The following is a 24,703-nucleotide window of genomic DNA, read 5'->3' on the forward strand; positions in this document are numbered from 1 at the left end:
CAAAGCGGCGTACAAAACAGGGCTATCGATAAGTTATCGAATCTGCATGGTTTTCTTCGCATTTCCTCGAATCTCCAGGAATTTTTACCAAAAGTTTACCAAGATGTCGAAGAGCGCGCTGGTGATTCTGGCTCCCGGAGCGGAGGAGATGGAGTTCATCATAGCCGCCGATGTGCTGCGACGAGCGGGCGTGAGTACTCCCTATTCACTCTGTTCTATAACTAAATTATATAGTATATATATTATATATAATAGATCAAGGTCACCGTCGCCGGTTTGAATGGCGGCGAATTGGTGAAGTGCTCGAGGGACGTGCAGATCCTGCCGGACACCTCGCTGGCCCAGGTGGCCGCGGACAAGTTCGATGTGGTGGTGCTGCCCGGCGGACTGGGTGGCTCCAATGCCATGGCGGAGTCCTCCGTGGTCGGCGACATCCTGCGTAGGCAGGAGTCCAGTGGCGGCCTCATCGCCGCCATCTGCGCCGCTCCCACCGTTCTGGCCAAGCACGGCATCGCCTCCGGCAAATCCCTCACCTCGTATCCCTCCATGAAGCCCCAGCTGCTGGACAACTACAGGTAACTACCTCTATGGAGTATCTAGATATCTGATCCTAATCCTATTCCTTGTTGTTTGCTGCTCAGCTATGTGGACGACAAGACGGTGGTCAAGGATGGCAACCTGCTCACCAGTCGCGGTCCTGGCACCGCCTACGAGTTCGCCCTCCGAATCGCAGAGGAGCTGACCGGCAAGGAGAAGGTGCTCGAGGTGGCGAAGGGTCTCCTGGTAGCCTACGATTAGGTGGCTAGGCCTATATTACACATATTTATGAGAAAGTTATACAAATTGCTTGAAGCAACTCGTGTAAACAAGAACTGAATTAAAGTTACATTATTCAAGGCAAATTAGGGTTTTTATTTCATTTGTTATGAACAGTTTTTAAGGAGTAAATGAATAACTGATAACATAATAATATAAATAACAATAACATAAATAAGATGAACTGAATTTTAATAAAAATAACATTCAAAGCAAAGCGTTTTCATTTCACTTGTCATAAAAGAATTTCAAGGAGTAACTAACAATGGCATTCAAAAATATCATGCATAAGATAAAGAGAATTAAAAAAACATTCAAATTAAATTAGTTATGAATGATTTTTCAGCAGAATAAATGAGCAAAATAACTCAATTTAAATAAAACACCATTATACATTTCAAAGATTTAAATTTACTTGGTTTTGAAAGATTTTCAAGGAGTATGAATAACCACTAAAAAAAATATTTTATGAATAAACCGAACTAAATTAAAACACCTTTATTAAAAGCTAAGATATAAGATATAAAAAAAATTAACTAAACTGAATAAAAATAACATTTAAGGCAAAGGATTTAATTCAATATTGCCCTGAAGGTAAAAACTCCGCTATCAAAATGGAATTAGCAGTCAGTTATGTACAGACAAATTAATCACTAGCAAGCGAAATATTTATTTAATAGTATATACCAGCAAAAATATTAATAATTGCAACAAATAAACGAAAAAGTTAAAAAATAGCTAAAAGTGAGCGAGGAATACCCCTGCTGGGTTGAAGTCCCAGCTCACCTTACCCGAGTCGCCAACCCCGGTTGCCGTCCGCGCTAAAGGCAAACGCGGCCGAGCATTGCGCCGCTAGCCGCGGCTGGTCACACTCTCGCAGCCGCAGCGAACGGTTGTTGTGGGAGTTCGTCGGCGTGTTTGCGTTTCGGTTCGGTTTCGGATTCCCAGTTTGTTGCCAGTTTGGTGGCAAAAGCGCATTAATTCGATTAAAGTGCGAAGTAAAGAACGAAAAGTGAGGCTGAAAGGAAGTGCAAGTTGCAAGTGGAGTGCAGCAAAGCAGAGTAAATAAAGTGCATGCGAATGGGTGTGGAAGGCAAAACGAAGTGCAAGTGCGTGCCAGCGAATAGGAATACAAGGAATAAGAAATAGTAGGTGGCCGAAAAGGAAGCGAAGCAGGATAGGCAGTGAAAAGTGCAACGAAGAGGGACAGAGGCAACGGCGATAAATCAACAGAGGAAATCAAACTGAAAATATTCGGTGCCGCATTTTCTACGTGACGCGAAATTAAATGCGCTCCTCCCTCCATCTCGCTCGCACGCGCTCCTCGTCTCTTTCCCCCGCGCTCTTTGTTGAAACTTAACTGCGAGCAGAACAGGGTCAAAATACGAAATAAAAAAAAAAACTAAAAAATAAAAAAAATAAGAAACACGTCGAGAGAAATACTCGTGTATATAAATTTCTAGGTAATTCCTACCTTCCGTTTTTCGCGGTTAACGCGCGTGATTCATAAACTCGTCTTCAAGATACGAAACCAAAAAAAACAGAAGAGAAGCAAACCCAGTCTCGTGCATTGAACCTGCTGACAACGCTGGGCACCAGGAGTCGCTTCAGCCATGGAAAACAACAGTAAGTTGTCTGCTGCAGCCATCATGCCCTTCCCAAACTAGGGTATTCAATGGCACAGGCCAACCAAATCAAGATCTATTACTAGTATCAGTTGTAAACCATATCCTGTGGGTAACAAACATCACCGTTTGGAAAGTGATTCGTTTTTGATTTCAAGTTAATTAAAACAACCTAGTATTTGCCATAGAGACTGACTTTATCGCAGATTCTTGGAACTCCTCACACCTTTACAGGGTAGCCCGTGTTCAGCTACCCAAAACTGCAGTTCCTTTTCCATTTTGTTGTTTTTCCTTGCTAGTTTTTTCGGGGTGGGTCCCGCCCGTTTTCGCCGTCTGCCTTTTGCTCGCCACATTCGCATTTTGTGCGCCCGAAAAACGCTTCATGTTTTTTGTTTTTGTTGCCTTTTGGGGTGGGTGTGTCATCTTGGCCCAAGGACACTTGGTTCTCTCTTTTCCGCCTGCCTCGCCTCTAATACCCTGGAAGTACCCTGGAAATACCCCTTGCTGACTAACGGTGTTGCTTTTAACACGCTGCTGCCACGATTTTTACAGCAATAAACAATAAAATAAAAGTTGGCCAACAAACAAATATAGCAAAGGCTGAAACAAAAACCAAAACACTTTGGATGCGAACCGGTTTTTAAGGCATTTGAAATGAGAATTTCTGCGTTTTGATGACTTCATGTTGCCATCAATTTCATTTTCCCCCCGAAAACTTTTCAAACTCACAATGGGAACTGGAGAACGAATGTTCTGCGATGCAAATTAGTGGATATTTTCCTTCTCTCTCGGGTCAGCTAAAAAAAACCTCTGATTCAGGGCGAAATCCGATGAAAATATTGCGGTTTCTAGCGTTTAATTAACTCTTTTGTTTAGACCCTTGAATGAAGGCTAATTGAGGGTTTTTATTAAAAAAGTTACGTAGATATAAAGTAAAGGTTCTTGTGCTTAAATTGTTCACTATTACTTGATATTTGCAGTTGATCCAGTTGATTTAGCATCGCCTTTAACAATTTCAAGCTACTTGCTAATTGCAAATTGATTTGTTTACCCTTGAAATCTGAGTATAGTACGCTTGCGTTCCTTTTGTTCCCTTTTGTGTTTTCCCCGCTTATCTGCTGTTTTCCGCTTGAGTATGGCTTTTCCGACCCTTTGCTGACCCCTTGGCTACTGTTCAGTGGGTTCTATGGCGAGATAATCAGGGATCGATGGGAGCCACTGAGGAGGAGCTCAGTCCAGACAATATTAATAAATCTTAATGTGCGTTTCAACCTTGTTACGGCTTCTTTGTGGAGGCCCAATATTGATAATGCAGCCTGATTGAAAGACCGCTCCCTGTTTAAAAAAAAAAAAAAAAAAAATAAAAAAATATGCACCGCACCCGCAGCAGTTTCACTGATGATTTCTGATGTCTGATTTCTGATTTCTTTTGATGAACAATTTCCATGGGACGGACGAACAATGGAGAGGCCAGCTCTCTGCGTACACATCCACTACATTTGCATCCCAAACAAAGCTGCTTTCTTCCGCCGGCTTAAGTGATTCCGAGCGACGTTTATGTAACGCCAACACAAAACACAAAACACGGAAAACTGAAAACACAAAAACACAAAAACAGAAAACGGCCAACAATGGCAATCAATGGCAATGGTCAACACAAATGGTTCGGCAAATGAAAACATTTTTATCAGATTTCTTATTTGCCACATTTTGCTCGGCTTTTATCTTATCATATCCATGTCTAAGGGGTTCCAGCACTCCACCACTCTAGCACTCCTCGTGGCAAAGCTTTCCTTCTCTGACAATTTAATAAATTGCCCCTGCCACGCCCGCATTTTATACCCTGTAATTGACTTTGGCGTGGGCTGCGAATGGGAATGGCATGGGCATGGAAATGGGCACCACGCCCTCACCTGGCCCATTACCACCAGCCAGTTGGCATAGAACCCTTTCCCTGGCCACTAATCCCTTATGGTTCTCCTGATGGATCGCTCATGAGTCACTCGGGATTCGCGGAATTACTCATGACAATCGCGAATTCGCGAATACTCTATCTATTTAAACAGTTAGTCACTGATGTATTTTATTTCATTCCAATTTTCTTGTCCAACTATGATGTACCATCTTAGAAATATGCATAAATATAATATAATATATAATTTTTAATATAAATTTGGGCGGATGTGCTCTGTCAAGAGTGCTAATCTGCAATGTATGAACTGGCAAAGAACATCGTTTTTGTTTTCAATTATTTTTCATTTGCAGTTCGTCGCTGGCGATGCGAACAGAACCGCTTTATTGATATGCAAATAATTTACTTTTCGCGGCTTATTTTTGTTTTTATTTTCAGTTGTATTTTATTATTTTTTGCTGGTCGAGTGCATTCGCCAGTTGTGACTTCGGTGACTCACACTCGAATTCGAATGGCAAACTTGTGTTTTAGCTGGCTTTTTTCGCCTATCTTATCTCGATTCCTCAGACTTCTGCTGCCCTCGCTTATCAGAGGGGAAAAGGGAGAAATAGAAAACCCGAGATATGAGTTCTCTTTTGCTCAAATTCTAAAATATATGCTTCCGTCCCTGAGTGCGTTAAAAAATCCCATTAAAACTATCAGAAAATGTATGCCAAGCTCATGAAATATTTGTTCTCCGATCTGGAAATCAACTTGAATTGCCTTGAGCCTCTTTCCGTTTATCTTTATGTTTGGAGCGAAAATATGCGGGTCCCCTCATCGTTTCAACTATAAAGCATTCCATATCAATGAACTGATAAGACCTCAATGAACTCCAAGGCCCCGCTTCTAATGGCACTGTGAGTGGATTAGGTGCAGTGACTTTCCAAGAACTCCAAGTATCTACTTTTGTTTGCAGTTCTTAAGTAAATTTTAGAGCATAAATATTTCCAACTAAAATCCACTTTTTACTCCTCGGAAAAGCCGCTTTAATCAGCTGGACTCTCTTGACCTCCAGCTGCTCATTTCTTTTCATTTTCCCCTTTTCATTTGGCTAATGCACAACTCATCAGCTGCAATTGCTGATAGATGGATAGATGGATGGATGGCCGCTCTGCTCCTAAACACTTTCCATCGTAAACTCTGCGGAATCGAGCAGCGATCGCCGCCACATGTTGCCACACAAATCACATGGGCGGCGGGGAAACCCGGAAAAGGGGGCAGACCACGACTTTTCAATTGAAACCTGCGTCTGTTCAGCTTTTCCATGCTTCGTTTGCCTTCGCTCAATTGAAATGGAAATGCATTCAAATGATGGTCCAGTGGAAAGGAAGCTTACACTTGAAGATAATTTCGTAAATAATTCTGAAGACCAAAATATTTTGAAGACTGATGTAATGAAGAGTTGTAGCTTTAATTCATTGAATGAAGTTTCTTTCAAACAAGAAGTTTTTGCACTTTTACAATTTGGATTCTTTCTGTATATTATTTGCTGGTCTTTCCCCCTTTTTAACACAATCTTGACATTTGTCCAATGTTTTGAAATGGCCACGCGTGTCAATGACGACACCCTCGGCCATGACTTAATCGAACCCGAATGTTAATGCCACTCTTTGTTTATCGCTCTGCAGTTTTCCACACTCGCGATAAGGTCGTTTCCCTGACTTATCACTTGGTTTTGGGCGCTCTCTGATAGTAGTGATTCATAAAATGTTTATGTAGAGTTTGCTGCATTTGGGGCTCATAATTACCCCACAACAGGCATTTGTTTCTGTGTGAATCCCCCAATTAAAACCAATTGAAATGCAACGCATTTGGCGACAAACGAATTACTTTGCTGCCTCCGTTTTTCACACGCAATGTGCGGCCTTGAACTTGAGCAATTGCTTTCACTTCGGTGTTTCAGGGCTAGCAAAGCTCATAAGTCAAGGTCACCTGGGTGGGCTGGCCTCGTCAAGGACCTGTGTGTGTTTGCTTTGAGGACCGCAAAAGTGGAGGGCAAAGAAAAGGCGACTTTGGACTCCTGGGGGCACAGACATTTTTGTCGTTTTGCGGTGTACTGTGGAATTGATTTTGAAGCCAAGTTCTGAGCTGCATACAAAGTAATTATAATAAGGGTGGGCAAATGACCCAAGACCTTTACAAATTGGCAGCTGCTGTTTGGAAGAGAGTTTCTTTATGTTCAGTCATGCACGCCTCAAAAGCAATCATTCTGGGAATTTCATTCACCGGGATTTTTTTTGCATTTCGTTTATCTCACATATTTATACATATCAAATCGAGTTCATAGTATAAAAATATTGGCTTTTCCCCAATCAATAACCCAGCCCTCTGTGCCAGCTCTGTGGCACTTAAACCCCCTCGTTGGCCCAAATAGGAGGAATAAAACTTTTAACCGGGTCATGCCAGTTTCCAGTGCGAAGCCCGCCCCCGATGAAAACAGGCAGTCAGACAGGTCAGCTCCATTAACTCACTATATATCCCCGCTGCACTGAACGAACGCAGCACTCACTTATGCATGTGGATAACCCCTTTTATTTGGCTTCTCCCCTCATAAGACCGCTGAAACCCGGGGACTTGCATGTTTAAAAGTCGAACTCACGCAAAGGCAATTCACCGTTTACGGTTCATGGCATCTCCCTCACCATTCACATCGCACCTTTGAAATGAATGCACTGCGAAAAAATGGTAATTGTAATATCATATATCAGTATATGTATATCATATAAATATGTATATTTTAAAGGTTCTTGCTAAATGTTAGTTAAGTAATAAAACGATTACATATCAAATAATTCACAATAACCTTGTAATTTGCAGTCATTTCTCTCGGTGCCAAAGACAAGCCAAGCAAAACCGAAATTCAAAGGCAGCCAAAACCGATAGTTAAACCAATTAGCATGTTCTTGTTTGCTCACCTCAAAGGTGCTGGGTGCCAGAGGGGTGGTGTCAGCTGGCGGGGGAGATGTTTGCTGAAGGTGTTTGTTTTGAACGGAACTTTGGGGACTCTTGCCGCACCTCTGACTGCCGCCAACAAATAAGTGCAGCTGCTCATCTGAACCGGTTACAGGTTATATTTTACATATTATATGTGGAGCTCATCCGTTTCGGTAATCTCTCGGATGCATCAGTTGAACTTTATGCATATAGGGGGAGAATGCTGATCAGGGGCAGCGGGGGGAGCTACAGTGTCTGAAAGCCAGCTGAAAATGACTTTATTTTTTGTTTGAATGAAATGTGTGTTGTTTGACTAGATTGTACATGAAGTATGATTTTGCAGGGTATAATAAAGTCGTAATAACACCTTGTACCTTCAGCCGTTTTCGCGCCATATTTTTAACTATCCAGCAACCGATTTGCATATCTTTATGGCCGACATGATGTGCTGTTTGACATTGGGGGAAGCTGACTTCACAACAAAACCCGATATCGTAATGATCGCAGATACGTCCAAGTTGCAAGGCAACAACTGAGTGCACCCAAACACCCAGAAGTCCATGACGACCAGCACGCCCTCTGGCGGCGACAGTTGGCGGCTGTGGCTGTCATGCGATTTTCTCCGCTTTTGACACATTTACACATTTGGTTTTCCCATTCGGCTCTCGGCTCTTTCATCAGGCTTTTCTCACGACTACGCTGCGCGTTTCCTCGCTTTCCACCACTTGGCGCCCGATTTTCACCATTTTTATAACACTGCAGAAAATTGGATAAATATTCGAAATAATTTAAACATTTGCCCAATTGGAAACTTAATTAATATGTGATTGGCAAACTTGCGTATAAGTTTTGTCACGCTGGAGTACCGACATAAGCTCGTCGTATTTGGGTGCAGCATAGAAACCCCATTATTTTCGGAGTTTATAAATAATTTTTACATTAATAAGTTTTAATTGTATTTCTTTACCGTGTAGCTTTTCCAGACGCGGCTCATTTCGCAGCTGCATACCGCCCATTCTAGGCCCTCTTTCAACACTCTCCTCCATTCTTTCCACTCATTCAGCGCGCTTTGCGGTCGCTTATTATTGTTATTCAAGCGTACACAGCGTATGAGCGAAAACAAAGAGGAAAGCGGCAGCAAATCGCCTCGCCAGAGAGGAAGATGAAAAAGTTTGAAAAACAAAAACCGCATTAAAGGTTCATTTGGCTGTCGCTTTGTTTGCCTTTTACAGTCGCGTAGGTTAAACAGTGTGGCTGAGGTACTCGCCATGAGATACTTGGCCATTCAGATACTCAGTTACCGAGACTCAAACGCGCTAGTCGGCTGTCAAACGCCTAGATACAAATTGGCTCTTGGCGGCGATGCAATCGTGACACGATGGGTTGGTGAATAAAATATTCAACTGACCAATTAATATAATAATAATGATTTAAATGCTTTGAAATACTTATAAAACAACTTAAGTTTGCTTTTAACATGCACACGAATTAGTCACATTTAATTGTAGTGCTAACCTGGTATTGCATCAGTTTCCAAGTGCCATCCCCAGTTGACTTTTGCTCTTCAAGCTTTTCCCCAAAGTCTTTGATGGCTCCGTCCGATTGTCTGTGCATTTGTTGTTGTTGCGGTGCGTGGCTGCAGCACTTTTGCCACTTCATCACCGGATCTCGATCTCAGACGGGCTCTGCGACTTTAACTGGAGTGAAATTATCACTGTGCGCCGTTGACGAAACTGCTTTGGATAACGATTGGCAGCCACTTCAATGCTGGTGGCCCCATCCCAACCCCCTAAAATGGCCCCCCGAAACGGCTGTCAATGAAAGAAATGTTAAGAGCTGATTTGAAAGGAGCGGAAAATGGAAAGCACTTCGAGACGCTTTAATGCCATCAAGCGATCAACTCCAATTGCTGGTTTCACGCCCATTAAACGTTGGCCAACCAATGACAATTTGCAGTTTTCCTTCGCACATTACTCATCGCGTTCTGATGAGTTGGCCGGAATTGGACGGCGAATTCCCCTCTATAAGCTGACCCATATACACAGTGTCGAATCTAAACGACATCACGTAGCACAGGAATTTATTATCATGTTTGTTTATTTGTGGCCCCTTCGTTTTCTACTTTCCTCTCTTAAGCCAATAAGTGTTTCCAATGTATTTAAGTTGCCTGAAGAGGCTTCGATACCAAATTATTTACGTAGCTGAGTCTTTCGTTCTCCACGAGGGTATTTCCGTCACTCACACAGCCCATCAATAAATTGGACACGGCATCCAAACACTCGAGAAAAACAAGAAACATATAAAAACTGAGTCAATCGTGCGGGGGCAGCAACCTCCGAAAGCCAAATAAGTTCAGCATTCAGCATTGCGGCTATTTAAGTTTTAAATTTACATTTTCAAGCTGTCGCCTTCTGCGGCTCGTGTTAAATATGGTTTATAAGACTGGTTTCTAATAAAGTGTCAGTCAGTCATGGTCTCATTGTTTTCGCCATGCGTCATGACAAATTGTGTTCTGTTCGGTTTGCCGATGATTAAGTTTGTTAATGGGCTGAGTTTAATGGAAATTGAAAGTTTCTGCTGAAACCTAATGGCTTTGCATTGATGGGGCTTAACGATTTAATAGAGATGTTGCATCTCCGAAATAAACTGTAAAGTTGTATCTTCATTGCTAGTTTTTATTACAAGGTTTATTAGATACTGAGTACTTAAATTGATTTAACAAACATGGTTCTCAGATTACTCATGATTTCTGCTGCGTCTTAAGATAATCATGCAGTGACACTGGTATACTCCCTTCAAGCTAAGATTTGAAATCATGGAGCGGGGAAATGCCGCAGTGCCAAGTACTCAGTGACCCATATACGACAGATTGTTTGATTGATGGGTGGATGTGGAGATGTATGTGAATGTGGATATGGATGTGGATGTAGATATTGATGTAGATGTGGATGGAGTCCCAAAGCACGATCCGTGATTTGTCATCGCCCACGACAGAAATTGTTATTCCCGTTCCGTAGATGGAGTGTCATGTAACTTTTACTTTTCCAGCGGCATCGACTAGCCGAAAACGGGAGAAGCAAAAGACAAATGTCACGTTTCAGAAGGGGGTTGTGTATATTTGTGTGTATGGATGGGCATTGGAGTAGGTTAAAAGTTGCGCAACCCGATACTATTGTAAATATTTGCACAAACATGTCAGCGTTTTATGCCATAATTGGGTAACTCATTCCCCGTGTCCTGATATGCATTTAAAATGGCAAAGCCACAATAGTACAAGCAATGCTTAGTTTTATGAATATTGAACTTGTTTTACTAGCAACCACTTTAATTGAACCTTCTTTTTACTTGCAGTCTGTGCAATAGTCGAATACGAATACGCGGCCAAGGAGCCGGACGAGCTGGATCTCCAGAAAGGTGCCATCATCCATCGCATCAAGCAGATGAGCGGCGGCTGGTGGCAGGGCACCCTGAAGTCCACCGGCGTCACTGGGATGTTTCCGGATAACTTTGTCCGGGTGCTGGAGTCCGGAGTGAGCAGCAATGGCAACGGAACCACTGGCAGTGGCGACCACAACGAGGAGACAGCAGTAGCTGTGCAGCTGAGGTTCGTCCACTTGGACAAGTGGTCCAAGCAAATGACGCAATATCTGATTTTACATGCTGTTTTCGCTTCTTCTTCCCCAATTCCCAATTCAGGGACAAATCCGCGACATCGAATCGCCGCTGCAAAGTCATCTACAGCTACACACAAGTCAACGACGACGAACTGACGTTGGCCGTGGGTGATGTCATTGAATTCCTAGGGGAGGTGCGTACACGCAGGGTCAGGCGGGGTGATGGGGGGTGCTTGCTACCCCCATTTAACCTATTGGGCCAATAGAAATTGAAATTCGTTCTGCACTGAGAGAAAACAACGTTCTACTTATTAAACAGCCTATTTATGGCAATGTGCAAATGTTATAAAAGTTACAAAGCTCATGATTGTTTGAAGTTTTACTTCGTTTTATTTACTTGATAGAACGTTCGATGTTTTCGCGCAGTGCAGTACATTTGGTTTCAGTCTGTTCATTTCACTCAATTCCGCTTCACTCTGTTCTCTCATTTAGGTCGAGGAAGGCTGGTGGCGCGGTCGTCTGCGCAGCAAAGTCGGCGTCTTCCCATCGAACTTTGTGCAACATATCGAGCCGTCTCCCGTTTTGGCCTCCAAACGGCCACCGACAATTGGCGCCACCGTGGCCACATCGTCGCTGACGTCCAAGGCGGCCAATGTGAGCAATGTGGCGAATGTGGCAGCCACATCCACAGTACCATCCGGCGGAGCAGTGCCTCCTGCATCCACCAACAGCACCACCAGCAACTCCACAACAAAGCAGGCGACCAAGAGCAGGGTAACTGCAGCAGCAGTAGCATCAGTATCTGCGCCAGCGGAGCCGGCAGCCATAGTTTCAGGATCGGGATCAGCAGCTGGAGCAGCAGCGGCAGTGCCCATGCTGCCACCCAAGCCCCAGCGGGAGTTCTGCCGGGTGGAGTTCCCCTACGCCCCGCAGAACGACGATGAACTGGAGCTGAAGGTGGACGACATAATTGCAGTGATCAGCACGGAACTGCCCGACAAAGGCTGGTGGAAAGGAGAAATCCGCGGCAAAGTGGGCGTTTTTCCCGACAACTTTGTCAAAATGCTGGCACCCTCGGAAGGTGAGTTTTCACCAAGGATTTTCACCCGAATCACCACCGGTTCACCGATTTTCTCTCTCAATCACATCGCATTTTTGATTTCGGTCTGTCAAGTTTGTTGTCATCAAGAGTCTCCACCTCTCATCAATGCATTTTTCCCCCCTCCCCGCTTAATTGGTGGCAATTTCCCAACGCATCGGCTGTAAAACTCAAGTCGTTGGACTTCGAAATGGTTGTCGTGACGTAGCGGGGATCAAAGTCAATAAACGTTTGTTGTTTGTTTGGTAATTGAATTAATTAAATGAAAAGACACCAGCCACTCCCTACTCCCCGCTACCCGCTCCCCGCACTGCCACCACTCGCTGCATATCTTTCGGATCGTTGGTTTTCATCGTCTGTGCGAAATTTGTAGATGACTTAATTGCCTCGGGCGCATATGAATCAGATAAACTTTATTGCCGATGCGTAATGGCATTATATTTAACTAAGGATTTGTGTACGAGGCTTTTGATGGGCGCGCCGTAAATTGGTTGACTAATGGTTTATTTCAAAGGTTTTTTTTACAAGTTATTTTAAATCGTAAACGCTCTTGGACATCTAGAGATCATAAAGTCCGGAAAACTACTTTCTTTGTATATATTTACGTGTAGAAAGGCTCTGTATCGCAAAGGCAGTTTGTACTTATCTAGCATAATTTTCCCTACAGATGTAGTCTTACTAGCATAAGCAAAACCTTTTTAAATTGACTTCAAAAGACAGTAGCTAATGGGTTAAAGTTTAGATTAATGTTATGGCTAGTTTTCCCAATTGAGTCGCTGGCACATGGAAACATCATATTCATTACACGCACCTCATGCACCACGCACCATTCAATTAAAGCATTCAAAATGTTTCGGTTAACCACATCTTCAAGTTCGGTTTTTCTCAGTTTTTATGACTCGGTTATGGGAAATTATGTTTACGTTTTCTCCTATCTACTTGTACGTCTATCTCTTGTTTTATGTATCCACACACACATTTTGTATATTATGACTCCAACTCGTTGGTCTTTCTCTCTGTAATTTTTCCTCAACACTTTTCTCTTTCTCTCTACTCCCCTTTTTATTCTACTCGTACTTATCTTTCTGCCACGATTCTACGATTTTGGGTCTTTAATAAATGAAACTGCAACACTGTAAACACAAAACACACGAAAACCGGTGCACAAGCAACAGCAGCTCCACCGTTGCCACGCCCACGTACCCGTCCCAGGGGCGGAACGGGAACGGTGACGGGATCCGGATACGGATCCGTGTCTGGGTCCGGAATTATAGACGGGGTCCGTGCTCCACGGCGGACGCAGCGAGGCGGCTCTTTCGAGTTCTTGGGCGCGCGTATGGCCAGCTTTATCACCACGATTTGTATGTAAACGAGTTTTTCCAGTAGGCAGCGGCAGAGTGAACCCCTCCTCCCCGCTCCCTCCTGCCTCCTCGATTTTCCTCCGGGCTCTTGGCTTTTCTTGTTTTTCCTCACTTTTTGTTTTTGGCCACTTTTCATTTTCCTTTCTCTGCCGGCTTGGTTGGTGCCTCCTTGAGGCGTTTTTCATATGAAATGGAAAATTGCGCGGCTTCGAACGCCCCTCTTCCTTTTCTGCTCATAATTTCTATGATTTATGCTTTGCTAAGTTGTGTACTCTATTTCACTGATTGGGTGAGGGTATTTCGATAAGCGGATAGTATTGAAGTTTTAAATTTACATTTTCTTTCTTGCAAAGCATTGGTATTATTTCGATGCAAATTGTAGTTACCTTTTAAAACAGATAATAGAGCTTAGATGTAAATTGTAAATATGTAATTTGCTGTTTTGTGATTACTTACTGTTGATAATAAAGTGGATTGCTTTATTTTAGTTAGAATATATTTATTAATACTTTTGTTTTGTGCTTCGTGCACTTCCATTCAGTTTTACATTCTTTGAGCAAGTGACATAATTATGTTATTTAACATTACATTACATTTCATTACATTATCCGCGATCAGCTGATTCATTCTTATGCTAATTAACATTTCATATCAAGGCATACACATTTATTCCAACACGCCTCTTAAATTTGTTGTCTTGATTTTCTTTCATTACTTTAACTTTACAGCATCTCTATTTCGTATAAATTTCTGTTTGTCTAACGCTTTGGTTAACATGTCTGCTATATTAAGTCTTGATTCTATCTTCACAATGTCTATAATACCTTTTTCATAATTTTCGTTAACATAATGATACTGCACTTCAATGTGCTTCGAATTTTTTGTAAAGTTACCAAATTTAGCAATGGCTACTGCGCCTGAATTATCTTCGTAAATCTTTATCGCTTTTTCGTTATCAATATTAAATATTTCACATAACATGTTTTTGACAAATAATATTTCTGTGACTGCTTCTGACATGGCAATGTACTCTGCAAACGTTGAACATTTTGTTACTGCGTGTTGTTTGTGTGTTTTCCAATATACTATATTTCCATACATTCTAATTATAAATCCCGTCGTGGATTTTCTATCAACATTATCTCCTGCATAATCGGAGTCTACCATACAATCTAATAATTCATTATTCTTATTCTCTTCAAAAGTTAAATTCAGATCTCTTGTCTTATATAAATATTTTAATACTCTTAGCGCGTATTTATAGTGTGTTGAATTGTAACAACTTTGATATCTGCTTAAGTAATTTACGGAATATGATATATCTGGTCTTGTACCTGCGCTTATATATAATAATTCACCTATCAAATTTCTGTATTTAATTTTCTCATCACATTCAGTTGCTTGATCTAATTTTAAGTTTGTTTCCATTGGAGTTTCGTATAGCTTAGCATTTTCCAGATTATACTTAATTGCCAGTGATTCAATATATCGTTTTTGATTTAACGTCATTTTCTTACTTTCAGTACTATAATTAATTTCTATTCCAATATAACTTCCGATTTTTCCTAAATCTTTCATTGTAAATTTGTTCATTAAACAGTCTTTAATTTCAGTTATTTTCGTTTTGTTCTTACTGCATATCAATATGTCGTCTACAAATACTAAAATATATATTTCATCTTTATCCTTTCTTTTTACATATAAACAATAATCGTAATTGCTTCTTATAAAATTTAATTTGTCGAGATATTTATGCAAACATTCGTACCATGCTCTTGGGCTTTCTCTTAATCCATATAATGCCTTTATTAATTTATAAACTTTGTTTTCTCCTGTTTCGTAACCTTTTGGTTCATTTACATAAACTTCTGATTTTACATAGCCATTCAAAAAGGCTGTTTCGACATCCATCTGATTTACAAACAGACCATTTTTACAACAATATGATAGTAATATTTTTAATGTTTGCATTTTTCCTACTGGTGAATATACATTTTCTAGTCGTTCTCTTTGTTGGAAACCTCTTACTACTAGTCTAGCTTTGTATGTCCCATCACTTTTCTTTTTGTACACCCATTTTACATCTATAATCTTTTTGTTTATCGGTTTTTCTACAATTTGCCATGTATTATTTTTATTTAAGCATTGCATTTCTGTATTCATTGCTTTGAGCCATTCTTTCTTTTCATTACTATTCATCGCCTCTTCGTACGTGTTTGGTACAATGGCATTTACATAATTGATATAAATAAAATGTGTTACTGGGTTACCGTATAGATTTACTGGTCTTTTATTTCTATTTGATGTTCTCTGCACTGTTAAATGTTCTTTGTTTTCCTCACCCTCGCTTTCATCGCTAGTTTTTGAATTAACTTCTTCCGTGTCATTTAGTTCGTCTGTCTTAGCGTTATCTTCATCATCTTCTTCATTTTCATCTATTTCACTTTCATTATCATTCTGCTTGTTTTTCTCTAGGCAAATTAATTTTGTTTTCTCTTCCACAACTTGAACATGTCTTGCGTTTATTACTCTATTGTTTAGTAAAACTCTATATCCGTTTGTATTATAACCAACTAATACTCCTAATTCTGATTTGTTATCCCATTTACTCTTTCTGCGTACTTCTGGAACTCTAACAAAAACTCTACTTCCGTATATTTTTAAATTTTCTACATTTGGTTTTATACCAAAAAATATTTCATATGGGCTTTTATTTACTGCTGTATTTGCGATTGTTCGATTTTTTAAATAAGCTACTGTGTTCATCACTTCTGGCCAATATCGCCTATGTATGTTTGCTTCTCTCATTAAGCACCTTCCAATATCCATTGCCGATCTGTTATATCTTTCTGCTACGCCGTTTAATTCGTGTACATACGGTGGACATGTAGTTAACTGAATTCCCTTATACTTTACAAAGTTTAATATTTCTCTATTCAAATATTCTTTACCGTTATCGCATTGGATTTGTTTTACTTTTTTACTGAACTGATTTTCAACATAATTAACATATTCTTTTAAGCAGCTCGCAGTTTCGGATTTATTTTTAATACAATATATTCTCGCGCATTTACTAAAATCGTCAACGAATGTCAAAAAATATTTTTCCCCACAATAACCTGTTGTGCTGTGTGGTCCGTTTAAGTCTGTATGTATTAACTCTAATGTCTCTTTAGTTTTCTTTCTATTGTTCTCGAATGGTTCGTTTGACATTTTACTTTGTATACAATTCGCACATTTCATTTCGGTATTCTCGATTTTATCTGGCAGACCATCTAACATTTTATTCTTAATAATTCTATTCAAATATTGAAAATTTACGTGGCCTAATGCCCTGTGCCATTTTTCTTTTTCAGTTAATTTAGTTACATTTGTATATATTTCATTTCTTTTATTTTTTGGCATGAAGCTTTTTACATTATATAAACTATCAATTTTACTCGCAACTGTCAGCAATTCTCTCTTTTCGTTATAGATTTTTGTATCATTATTTCTGGCTACGACTGTACATTTATTTTCAGTTATCTTTGATATGCTTAGCAAATTTTGTTTTATGCCTTTTACAAAGTATACATTTTTAATATCGATCAAATTTTCATTGTTGTATGTTCTAAAATATGTTTCTACATTTCCAATCTTGGTCGCTTGCAATTGTTTGCCATCGGCTACTTTAACATTAATAGGATTTTTCAAATTAATACAGTTCTTAAAAAGTTTACAATCGTTTATAATGTGATCAGTGCATCCACTATCTAATAACCAATTTACTGTAGTTTCGTTGTTACTTTCGCTGTTATTACAATTTATTAATTTTTCGTTTCTTATCATTCTTGTTGTCCATGACTGTACGCTGTCGCTGTTTTCTTGTTGTCTTCCTTGATTCCTGTCTCCTGAGTAATTTCCACGTCCTCGACCATTTCCATGATGTTGACCTCTGCCTCGGCCGCCTCTTTGATTCGTATTCTGATATCGCCTGTTGAATTGTTGTTGTTGTTTATTTTCGCCTCTCGCATTTTGCTCAGCATGCCAGCAGTCCCTCTGAATATGACCTGTTTTGCCACACACATAGCATTCTTTTTTAGTTTTGGTGTTAAATGTGCTTACGTTATTTTGTTTGTCCACTGGACCTCTGTTTAAACTTTTTTCTTTTATTTTTGATTTTACGTACTCTACCGTTCGTTGTGCTTCCGGAATTACATCTAAGAAGTCTCCAATATAACTGTAGCTTGTTGGTAGTGCTTTTAAAAGATACCTCATTTTTTCGTTTTCGTCTATGGTGCCTCCAGCGTTTTTTAATTTATTTACTGCTTTCTCGAATTCTATAAAAAATTCTTCCACTGTTTCATAGTCTTTTAGTTTAATTTCGTCGATTTTTCCTCTGCACAGTATTTGCAGGGCTGTTGATTTTGTCGAATACATTTCATTTAACTTGTTCATAATTTCTAATGTCGTTTGGCACTCACTAATATATTCTAACTGTTTGTCTGATATTGTACTGATTAAAATTGTTTTCGCTTTTAATTCTGTTTTCATCCATGTTGTTTCATTATCTTCCGTTGTTCTTGTTCGCACTGCTGGTTCTTTGCACTCTTTGTATTCCAATATTGTCATTAATCTGAATTTCCAGCTTCCAAAATTAGCTCCATCGAATATGGGCATAACAATGTCTTCGATTTTTGCGTTAGCACTCATTTTTTCCGTTTCACTTTTAATCTGTTCGCACACTTCTTTTATGTCTCTTTCTATGTCATTCATTTCATGCACATTTTCATATAGGGTCACACTTTTCTACTTCCATGTAATAAAAAGGCTTGCACGTGAACTTTTAAATTTTTAATCTGCTTCCATCAATCCTTTTAGTTTATGTTTTCAATCTTTTTCCGTTTAATTGTTCAGCATTAGTCAATAGTCTTGTTTACGTATTCGTATTTTTTAATATTTCGCACTTTTAATATTGTTTTTCTCTTTTTATTTCTTATACACGTTTTTTTTTTTTTTTTTTTTTTGTCGCTTCACTCGAACAGCATTTATTTTTATAACTTGGATTTAGTTATACACTTTGGATTATTTTCTTTTCTCGAACCTTGGATTAATTTTTTCTAACCTTGGATTAATTTTTTTCTAACCTTGGATTAATTTTTTCTAACCTTGGATTAATTTTTTTTTCTAACCTCGGATTAATTTTTTTTTCTAACCTTGCTCTGCTACCATGTTGATAATAAAGTGGATTGCTTTATTTTAGTTAGAATATATTTATTAATACTTTTGTTTTGTGCTTCGTGCACTTCCATTCAGTTTTACATTCTTTGAGCAAGTGACATAATTATGTTATTTAACATTACATTACATTTCATTACATTATCCGCGATCAGCTGATTCATTCTTATGCTAATTAACATTTCATATCAAGGCATACACATTTATTCCAACACTTACAATAGTAGACTTTTTATTAAGATATTGTGTTGTATATTGCAGAGAACTTAAAAGCATCTTTAATATGTATTTTGATATCTTCTTTAAAACTGACTTAGAACATAACCTTTTATTTCAAAGTTCGATTTAGAAAGGACATCCCATATTCACTACTGTATAATAATGATCAGTTTGGCTGCTTCGCCCATCTTCCGCTGCATTGGTTTATTTATTTGGCTTTCTGTGCCACTCGAGATGCCAAAGGCGTAGAAAAGAGGGGCTGCACCGCAAAGGGGGCGTGGCAGGGGGGCTGGAAGCAGTCCAAGCCAAAACACAACGCTTTGTTTTCGATCGGTTTTTCTGTTCAATTTGCGGTGCATGTTTGTTTAGCTGAATGCCGAGAAGAGTTGGTTTTGTCATTTGCATGGACGACTTTGGCGGAAAACTTGTTTGTTTTGTTTGCGCAGTTTTCCTCGCTTTGTTTGTGCGAAAAAAAGAGGTACGCCGCATTGCCCGAACACTTTGCAACTTGTTGTTTGGGAAAAGTTGACGCATTATACTTAATTAATACAAATTATTTCGCAGCATACTTTGCGGTCGGCGGCGGAATTCCAAGCTGCTGGTTTTGAGCTTAGCCAATTTATGCTTGGCATTTAATTTTTGCTTTTGTCAACCTCGCAGTTTTTGCTTTTCTGTCTTTTTTTCTTGTTTTTTGTATTCCAAGCAACCACCTTCGACACTTGAGCAGCAGCAACATCATTAAAATAAACAACAGTTGGCCGTAACTGGTTTTTTGTGCTACGTTTTTTCGCCTTAAAGTGTCTCTCTTTGCGGCTGGCAGCTCTTTAATGGCTTCGGCTCTCTTAGCTGAAAGTCTCTTTTGCTGAAAGATGATCATCATGATCATCTTCATTAGCCGCGTTTATCTGGGATTCCCGCCTTTTGGGTTGCCCAGCCCCTTTGTTTTAGTTTATCAACAAAGTTGCCAGAGCGGCGAGAGCTTAAGAGGCAGGCTAAAAACAAAATCACGCCGCTCTCAACATTGTTGTACATTTTTGTACCTTTGCCAGCGTTTTTGTTTACCTTTCGGGCCAAGTCAGTACGCTGTGATTTCTTGACCATTTACGTTATTGAAATATTTTCGTCGTCGCGGCAAAACGGCACGAAGTAATCAGTTTTCCTGGCTCACTGTGGTGCGTGTGCTACAGTTACCGTTCTTGCGGCTTTCTTTATTGCTTATTTTAGCCAGTTTGGTGTGTGTGCAATTGCATTCGTCATGTTTTTCTGCCACATGGCAAAGAAGTTTTCTTCGTTTTCTACGTTTTCTTGGTTTTCAACGTTTTCTTTGGATCGATTTGAGAAAGGGGAAAAACTGTTTGGGCGCGCGCGCTTTTCTAATTATGGTTTGTGTGTCAGTCAGGTGTAAATTAATGATTATAATTTGCTGCGTGTCTCGGATTCAAAGTCATCATTAAGTCGCGTTCGTTGCTTAAGTCTTTCGATTTGCCCGCGTTAAGGTGTGCGTGCTAATGCGTGTGTGTATACTGTATATACTGCCGTTGGCTACAAACCCCAAAAAAATATAAAAAGCATAAACCGCACAGCCGTCATCATAATCATAATGACAATCACCCAACGCTCAATTACTCAATGCTAGAAAATATCAAATTCGCGCTGCTCGTTTTTTGTTGCAAATTTTATTCCGCTCCGTGTTTGTCATTAAAAGCAGTGAAAGTCGTCGGGCCGAGCGCTTTTCCTTTCGGTCAACTTTATTTAGAAATTCGAGCATGACAAAGCCAATTCTTTGCTCGCTTACCATTATACTCCACTTTGGATTTTGGGTACATTGGCTTGTCCGTGGGAATCAACAGATCGATGGGCTGTGCCTAAATTTGGGCACGCTTGAGCTTGAATTTTATAAAAAAAAAACGTTAATAAACATTGAGAATGTGATGTGTAGATATGACATCAGCTGAACAAGTGAGATTATAATTAGAGATGATTGCTTCACTCAATCTTGGCTTCGCCAAGGAACCGTTAAAAATGTTAAATGGCGTGCATTAAATAACTCAAATACAACGCATAAGTGTATGATTTTAAAGATTACTCACTGAAAATAAATCTTAATTATTAAGCACAGTATAAAATATTATTTGGCATGTGTTCTTTATTCCTGTTTTTTGGAAACACTTTACACTTTACTTTAGAAGCTGCTCAAATAAACCATTTATTTCAAATCACCAAGTAGTTATTAGTTTCATTTAGTTGCAGTTCGTTTCAGTTTTGAAGGGCATTTCCAGTTCGTTGCCTGATCTTTAGATTGCTCTTTCCGGTTGGCTATTGCCATTTCTTTGGGTCTGACCTTTACACATTTTAAGTGGTTACTCAATAGTTTTCGTTGCCTTTCAGTTTTGCTTCGGTTCGGTTCAGTTTGGCTTGGTTTGATTTGAGTTGGCTTTTGTCATCACAGCCATTTATTGGCGTTTATTTATGCCCGTCAGTTGTCGTTTGCAGCTTGCTATTTTAGCCCGCTTTGATCCTCTCCTACGCCTCTGATTCGGCTTCAAACTTGAGTTATGGTTCGGCTTTCGTTTGTCTTTCTATTGTACGAGTATTTCCCTGAGCGTTTCCACATTATTTTTATTGACATTTGGCAACAAGTTGCCAGAAACCAGTTTCAAGTTGTTTCTGTGCTCAGCTGTTCTGAGGCGCAATGGTTAGTCATGGACCACCTCATTCGAATACTGAATACTAAATGGCAGTGGATATCGGCTAAAAGATACGAAAACCAATAAACTTATTAGAATGTAAAACATATCACTAACTTTGCTTAAACTAAATCTATCAACTCGAAAACAAATACAAAAACTATAGACCGCTGTGCATTTTAATCGATTTCTACTGTTGGTAAACCAAGCTGAATGTTTGCATGTCATTTTCTAAGTGCTAATTGTTTCCAATGTAGCTAATCTTGGACCCTGTTTACCCATTTTCCAGTTGCACCGATCAACGAGCCACCGAGTGCCACACAGATTGCGCAGAATCAGAGGAAGATCAGCAACACCGCCAGCACCACCAGCCACATGACCACAACGAACTCTAGCAATTCCAGCACCACCTCGGTGACCACGCAGCAGCAGAAGGAGCAGATCGGAGGCAGTTCCTCCACCACATCGAAGGTGTACATCAAGAAGACCGGCAGCAGCAGCAACAGCACCACCAGCAGCACCACCACAGCTTCCTCCTCGGCGGGTCGCAAGGAGAGCTTTGGCTCCCGTGACTCCCTGAACGATATCCTGAGTGAAACGGGTCTGCCCACCGGCAATGTGGCTGCCCAAAGGAAATCCCTGGAGAACAAGAACCTGGACCTGACCAAGCCACCCGGAGTGGGTGCATCAGTGGCCATTGGACAGCAGAGGAGCAGCACCTCCAGCGCCACCACCTCCTCAGCCACCACAGTAACCACTGGCTTAACCTCATCAGCAGTGAGCAAGTCCATGGAGAACATGCTGGACGAGAAGGTCAAGTCGCCACCACCGCCGGTGCTCAGCAAGAAGCCCAGTGTGCCGCTCAAGAAAACTCCCACAGGCGGAGTTCCTGTAGCTGGTGAGTACTGTACAGTTGCAGCAGGCGTGCCAGAGATCTAATCTTTTATCGTTAATCGCAGGTAACCTTTTGGGCGGCAAGAAAAAGAATCCGGAGGGAAAGCTCACCACTGCCGTGTCCCATGATTTGGCCGATGGTCTGGCGGCCAGCAAGATGCTCTCGGGTGCTAATCAACTGCCTGAATCCGGAGCAGCTGGCAATGTGGTGATGCGGAGAGCTGCCACCATTGCAGTCGAGGATACGGATTTCGATCGCGTGGAGAGGTCTTCCATACTTACGGATATGCGGCAAGGAAGGGTCAAGGCGCCAAAGAGACGTCCCCCATCGGCGGCTATCAACGTGCTGGGCGAAAGCAATAACAATTCCGTGTATGTCAACGGCAGTGGAATGTCGGGATCCGGTGGAGCAGGAAGTGCCAGTGAGCTGAGTGAAGATGGCGGTGCTGGAGGTAAGACTTCTGATGACAATTCCACCGGCGAGGAACCACAGTTGGCCAAACCGAAACCACGAGAGTGGGAGAAGAAGAAGGCGCCCTGGATGGAGGAGCTCAAGGCCTCGCAGGTCACCAGGAAAAAGACCTCGCCCAGTGTGGAGCCCCGAGGAGCTTCGGTGGCCGAAAGGACCTCCAAACTCTTTGCAGCCGAGCAGGCTATCAGCAGTAATAGCAGCAGTACCACAACGAAAGTGCAATCTTCAGCGGTGACCTCCTCCATGTTCGTGGAGAACTCAACGACCAGCAGCTCGGTGATCACCAGCAGCTCCCACACCACCACCAACGATGCCATCATGTCCCGCAGCTTGTCGGCTGCCAAAGTCCAGACCGCCAGCAGCGACGAGGAGACGAGAGCCACAAGGCCAAATAGTCTAGCTATACGGAATCAACGAAGTGTTTCGCCTCTGGTAAAGAGCTCCAATGCCAGCAGTTCGCAGTCCCAGGAGGAGAAGCCCTCCAACCAGCTGAACAACCATCAGGATGCCAGCTCTTCAAGGGTGGTCCAGCTGGAGCAACGGGTGGATAAGCTGGAGGGGCTGGTGCTTAACCAACAGCGAACCATTGAGGAGCTGGTGAATGCTCTGAAATCGGAAGCTGAACGCGTGAAGATTTTGAGGAGCGAACTGGACAAATACGCGCAGTGCGTGACGCAAGTTTGAGTCTAGTTAAATCGCCTTAAATCGTTTTAGCTAGCTTTTGAATCCTTGATTTTTAGCGTGTGCTGAACTCTACAATATACCCAGGCCTAAAAACGTAGAACGTAGTAGAGTAGAGACCGAACCCAAGACAATCCCAAATATCTGTACTCTGTGTTCTGTACTTATATACCAGAATGATCTATCCAAAACCACTAGCGATCAATCGTTTTTGCATGCCAAAACCGTTTTGTTTTTCGCTACAATACTTTGTATTCCCCTGTATATCTGATAATTTCGATAAGTATTTTTTATACACTCGTACATTCCGAAGAGCAAAAGGGTGTGATTTCTTTTAGCTGCTTTCGATTGCGATTTGTTTTGTTTATTCGATTTATGATTATTTTTTAAAGATGTATTAAAGTTATGAGTAAACTGTACTATAAACTATATACTAAACGAGAGAGAAACATACAAAGTTCGATGGAGTCGATGATGATGCCTAAAACTTAAGCAATACCAATAAATAATGCAAATAAATACTTCAATGTTTTCTGAATGTTTTTCATTTTCTTATTTCAATGTGATTCTGCTTTTATTTTCTTCTAAATGACTGATATTGATAGTTAGCGATATTGATAGTAGAGAATCCACATATCTAAGCCCGGATAATAAACTAACCCCAAACTTTTGATAAAATCTCTTTTTCACAACAGCAAGCAAACTCGTCGCGGGAAATTCGACAATTGGATGTTTTAATTGATCAGCGGATCGCGCCGTCAGATCGAACGATCCAGACAAATTGTAATCCCTTAGAGATTTATAACCCAGACCCGCCTGTACAGAATATTCCATTTTCTTTTGTGATAAGCCTCTGCATAACCAGCTTTGTATCTGTAGTCTAATCGAATCAATCTGCGTAGCTAGCCACCCGCCATTCCCGATTGTTAGCAAATATGTTGTGGTTTACTTGGAAATATCGCATTTTGTACCGCTTAAAATGTAAATATAATTGTAAATTAATATGGGATATTAAATAAACATTTCATATTTAGTAAAACAAATGCCGAATCTAGTTCCACTATCAAAATATATGGGGGTAATGGTAACTTTTTATTTTTTGATAAACTATTTATTTGTGTTATCAATTT

At 40.7% G+C, this 24,703-nt stretch overlaps 2 protein-coding genes across 4 annotated transcripts; both read left to right on the plus strand.

Moving 5' to 3' along the window:
- Positions 1-22: 22 nt before the first annotated feature.
- On the plus strand, positions 23-902 carry LOC120451682 (protein dj-1beta). The gene is made up of 3 exons (XM_039635564.2): positions 23-190; positions 256-575; positions 642-902. Exons 1-3 carry the CDS (start codon positions 47-49, stop codon positions 796-798), a joined length of 621 nt encoding a protein of 206 aa, XP_039491498.1. The 5' UTR covers positions 23-46; the 3' UTR covers positions 799-902.
- Positions 903-1,690: 788 nt separating this feature from the next.
- Positions 1,691-24,111, plus strand: LOC120454630 (SH3 domain-containing kinase-binding protein 1). 3 transcript variants are annotated; one of them, XM_039640106.1, is made up of 7 exons: positions 1,691-2,442; positions 10,681-10,933; positions 11,026-11,137; positions 11,436-12,024; positions 13,218-13,403; positions 21,816-22,424; positions 22,486-24,111. In XM_039640106.1, exons 1-7 carry the CDS (start codon positions 2,430-2,432, stop codon positions 23,574-23,576), a joined length of 2,853 nt encoding a protein of 950 aa, XP_039496040.1. In that variant the 5' UTR covers positions 1,691-2,429; the 3' UTR covers positions 23,577-24,111. The 3 variants fall into 3 exon arrangements, with proteins under 3 accessions (XP_039496040.1, XP_039496041.1, XP_039496042.1); XM_039640107.1 differs by lacking the exon at positions 13,218-13,403; XM_039640108.2 differs by lacking the exons at positions 1,691-2,442; positions 10,681-10,933; positions 11,026-11,137; positions 11,436-12,024; positions 13,218-13,403 and adding an exon at positions 19,904-20,011.
- Positions 24,112-24,703: the final 592 nt, after the last annotated feature.

Source organism: Drosophila santomea, chromosome 3R (genome assembly GCF_016746245.2).
Source record: "Drosophila santomea strain STO CAGO 1482 chromosome 3R, Prin_Dsan_1.1, whole genome shotgun sequence".
Lineage (NCBI taxonomy): Eukaryota > Metazoa > Arthropoda > Insecta > Diptera > Drosophilidae > Drosophila > Drosophila santomea.

Bases quoted from the DNA above. Each gene is read 5' to 3' on its own strand.
- LOC120451682 (XM_039635564.2), top strand. From the start codon at position 47: ATGGTTTTCTTCGCATTTCCTCGAATCTCCAGGAATTTTTACCAAAAG. The intron at 191-255 runs GTGAGTACTCCC...TATATATAATAG, and splicing joins ATGTGCTGCGACGAGCGGGC to ATCAAGGTCACCGTCGCCGG. The intron at 576-641 runs GTAACTACCTCT...TTTGCTGCTCAG, and splicing joins CAGCTGCTGGACAACTACAG to CTATGTGGACGACAAGACGG.
- LOC120454630 (XM_039640106.1), top strand. The intron at 12,025-13,217 runs GTGAGTTTTCAC...CACAAGCAACAG, and splicing joins AATGCTGGCACCCTCGGAAG to CAGCTCCACCGTTGCCACGC. The intron at 13,404-21,815 runs GTATGTAAACGA...CCCATTTTCCAG, and splicing joins CAGCTTTATCACCACGATTT to TTGCACCGATCAACGAGCCA.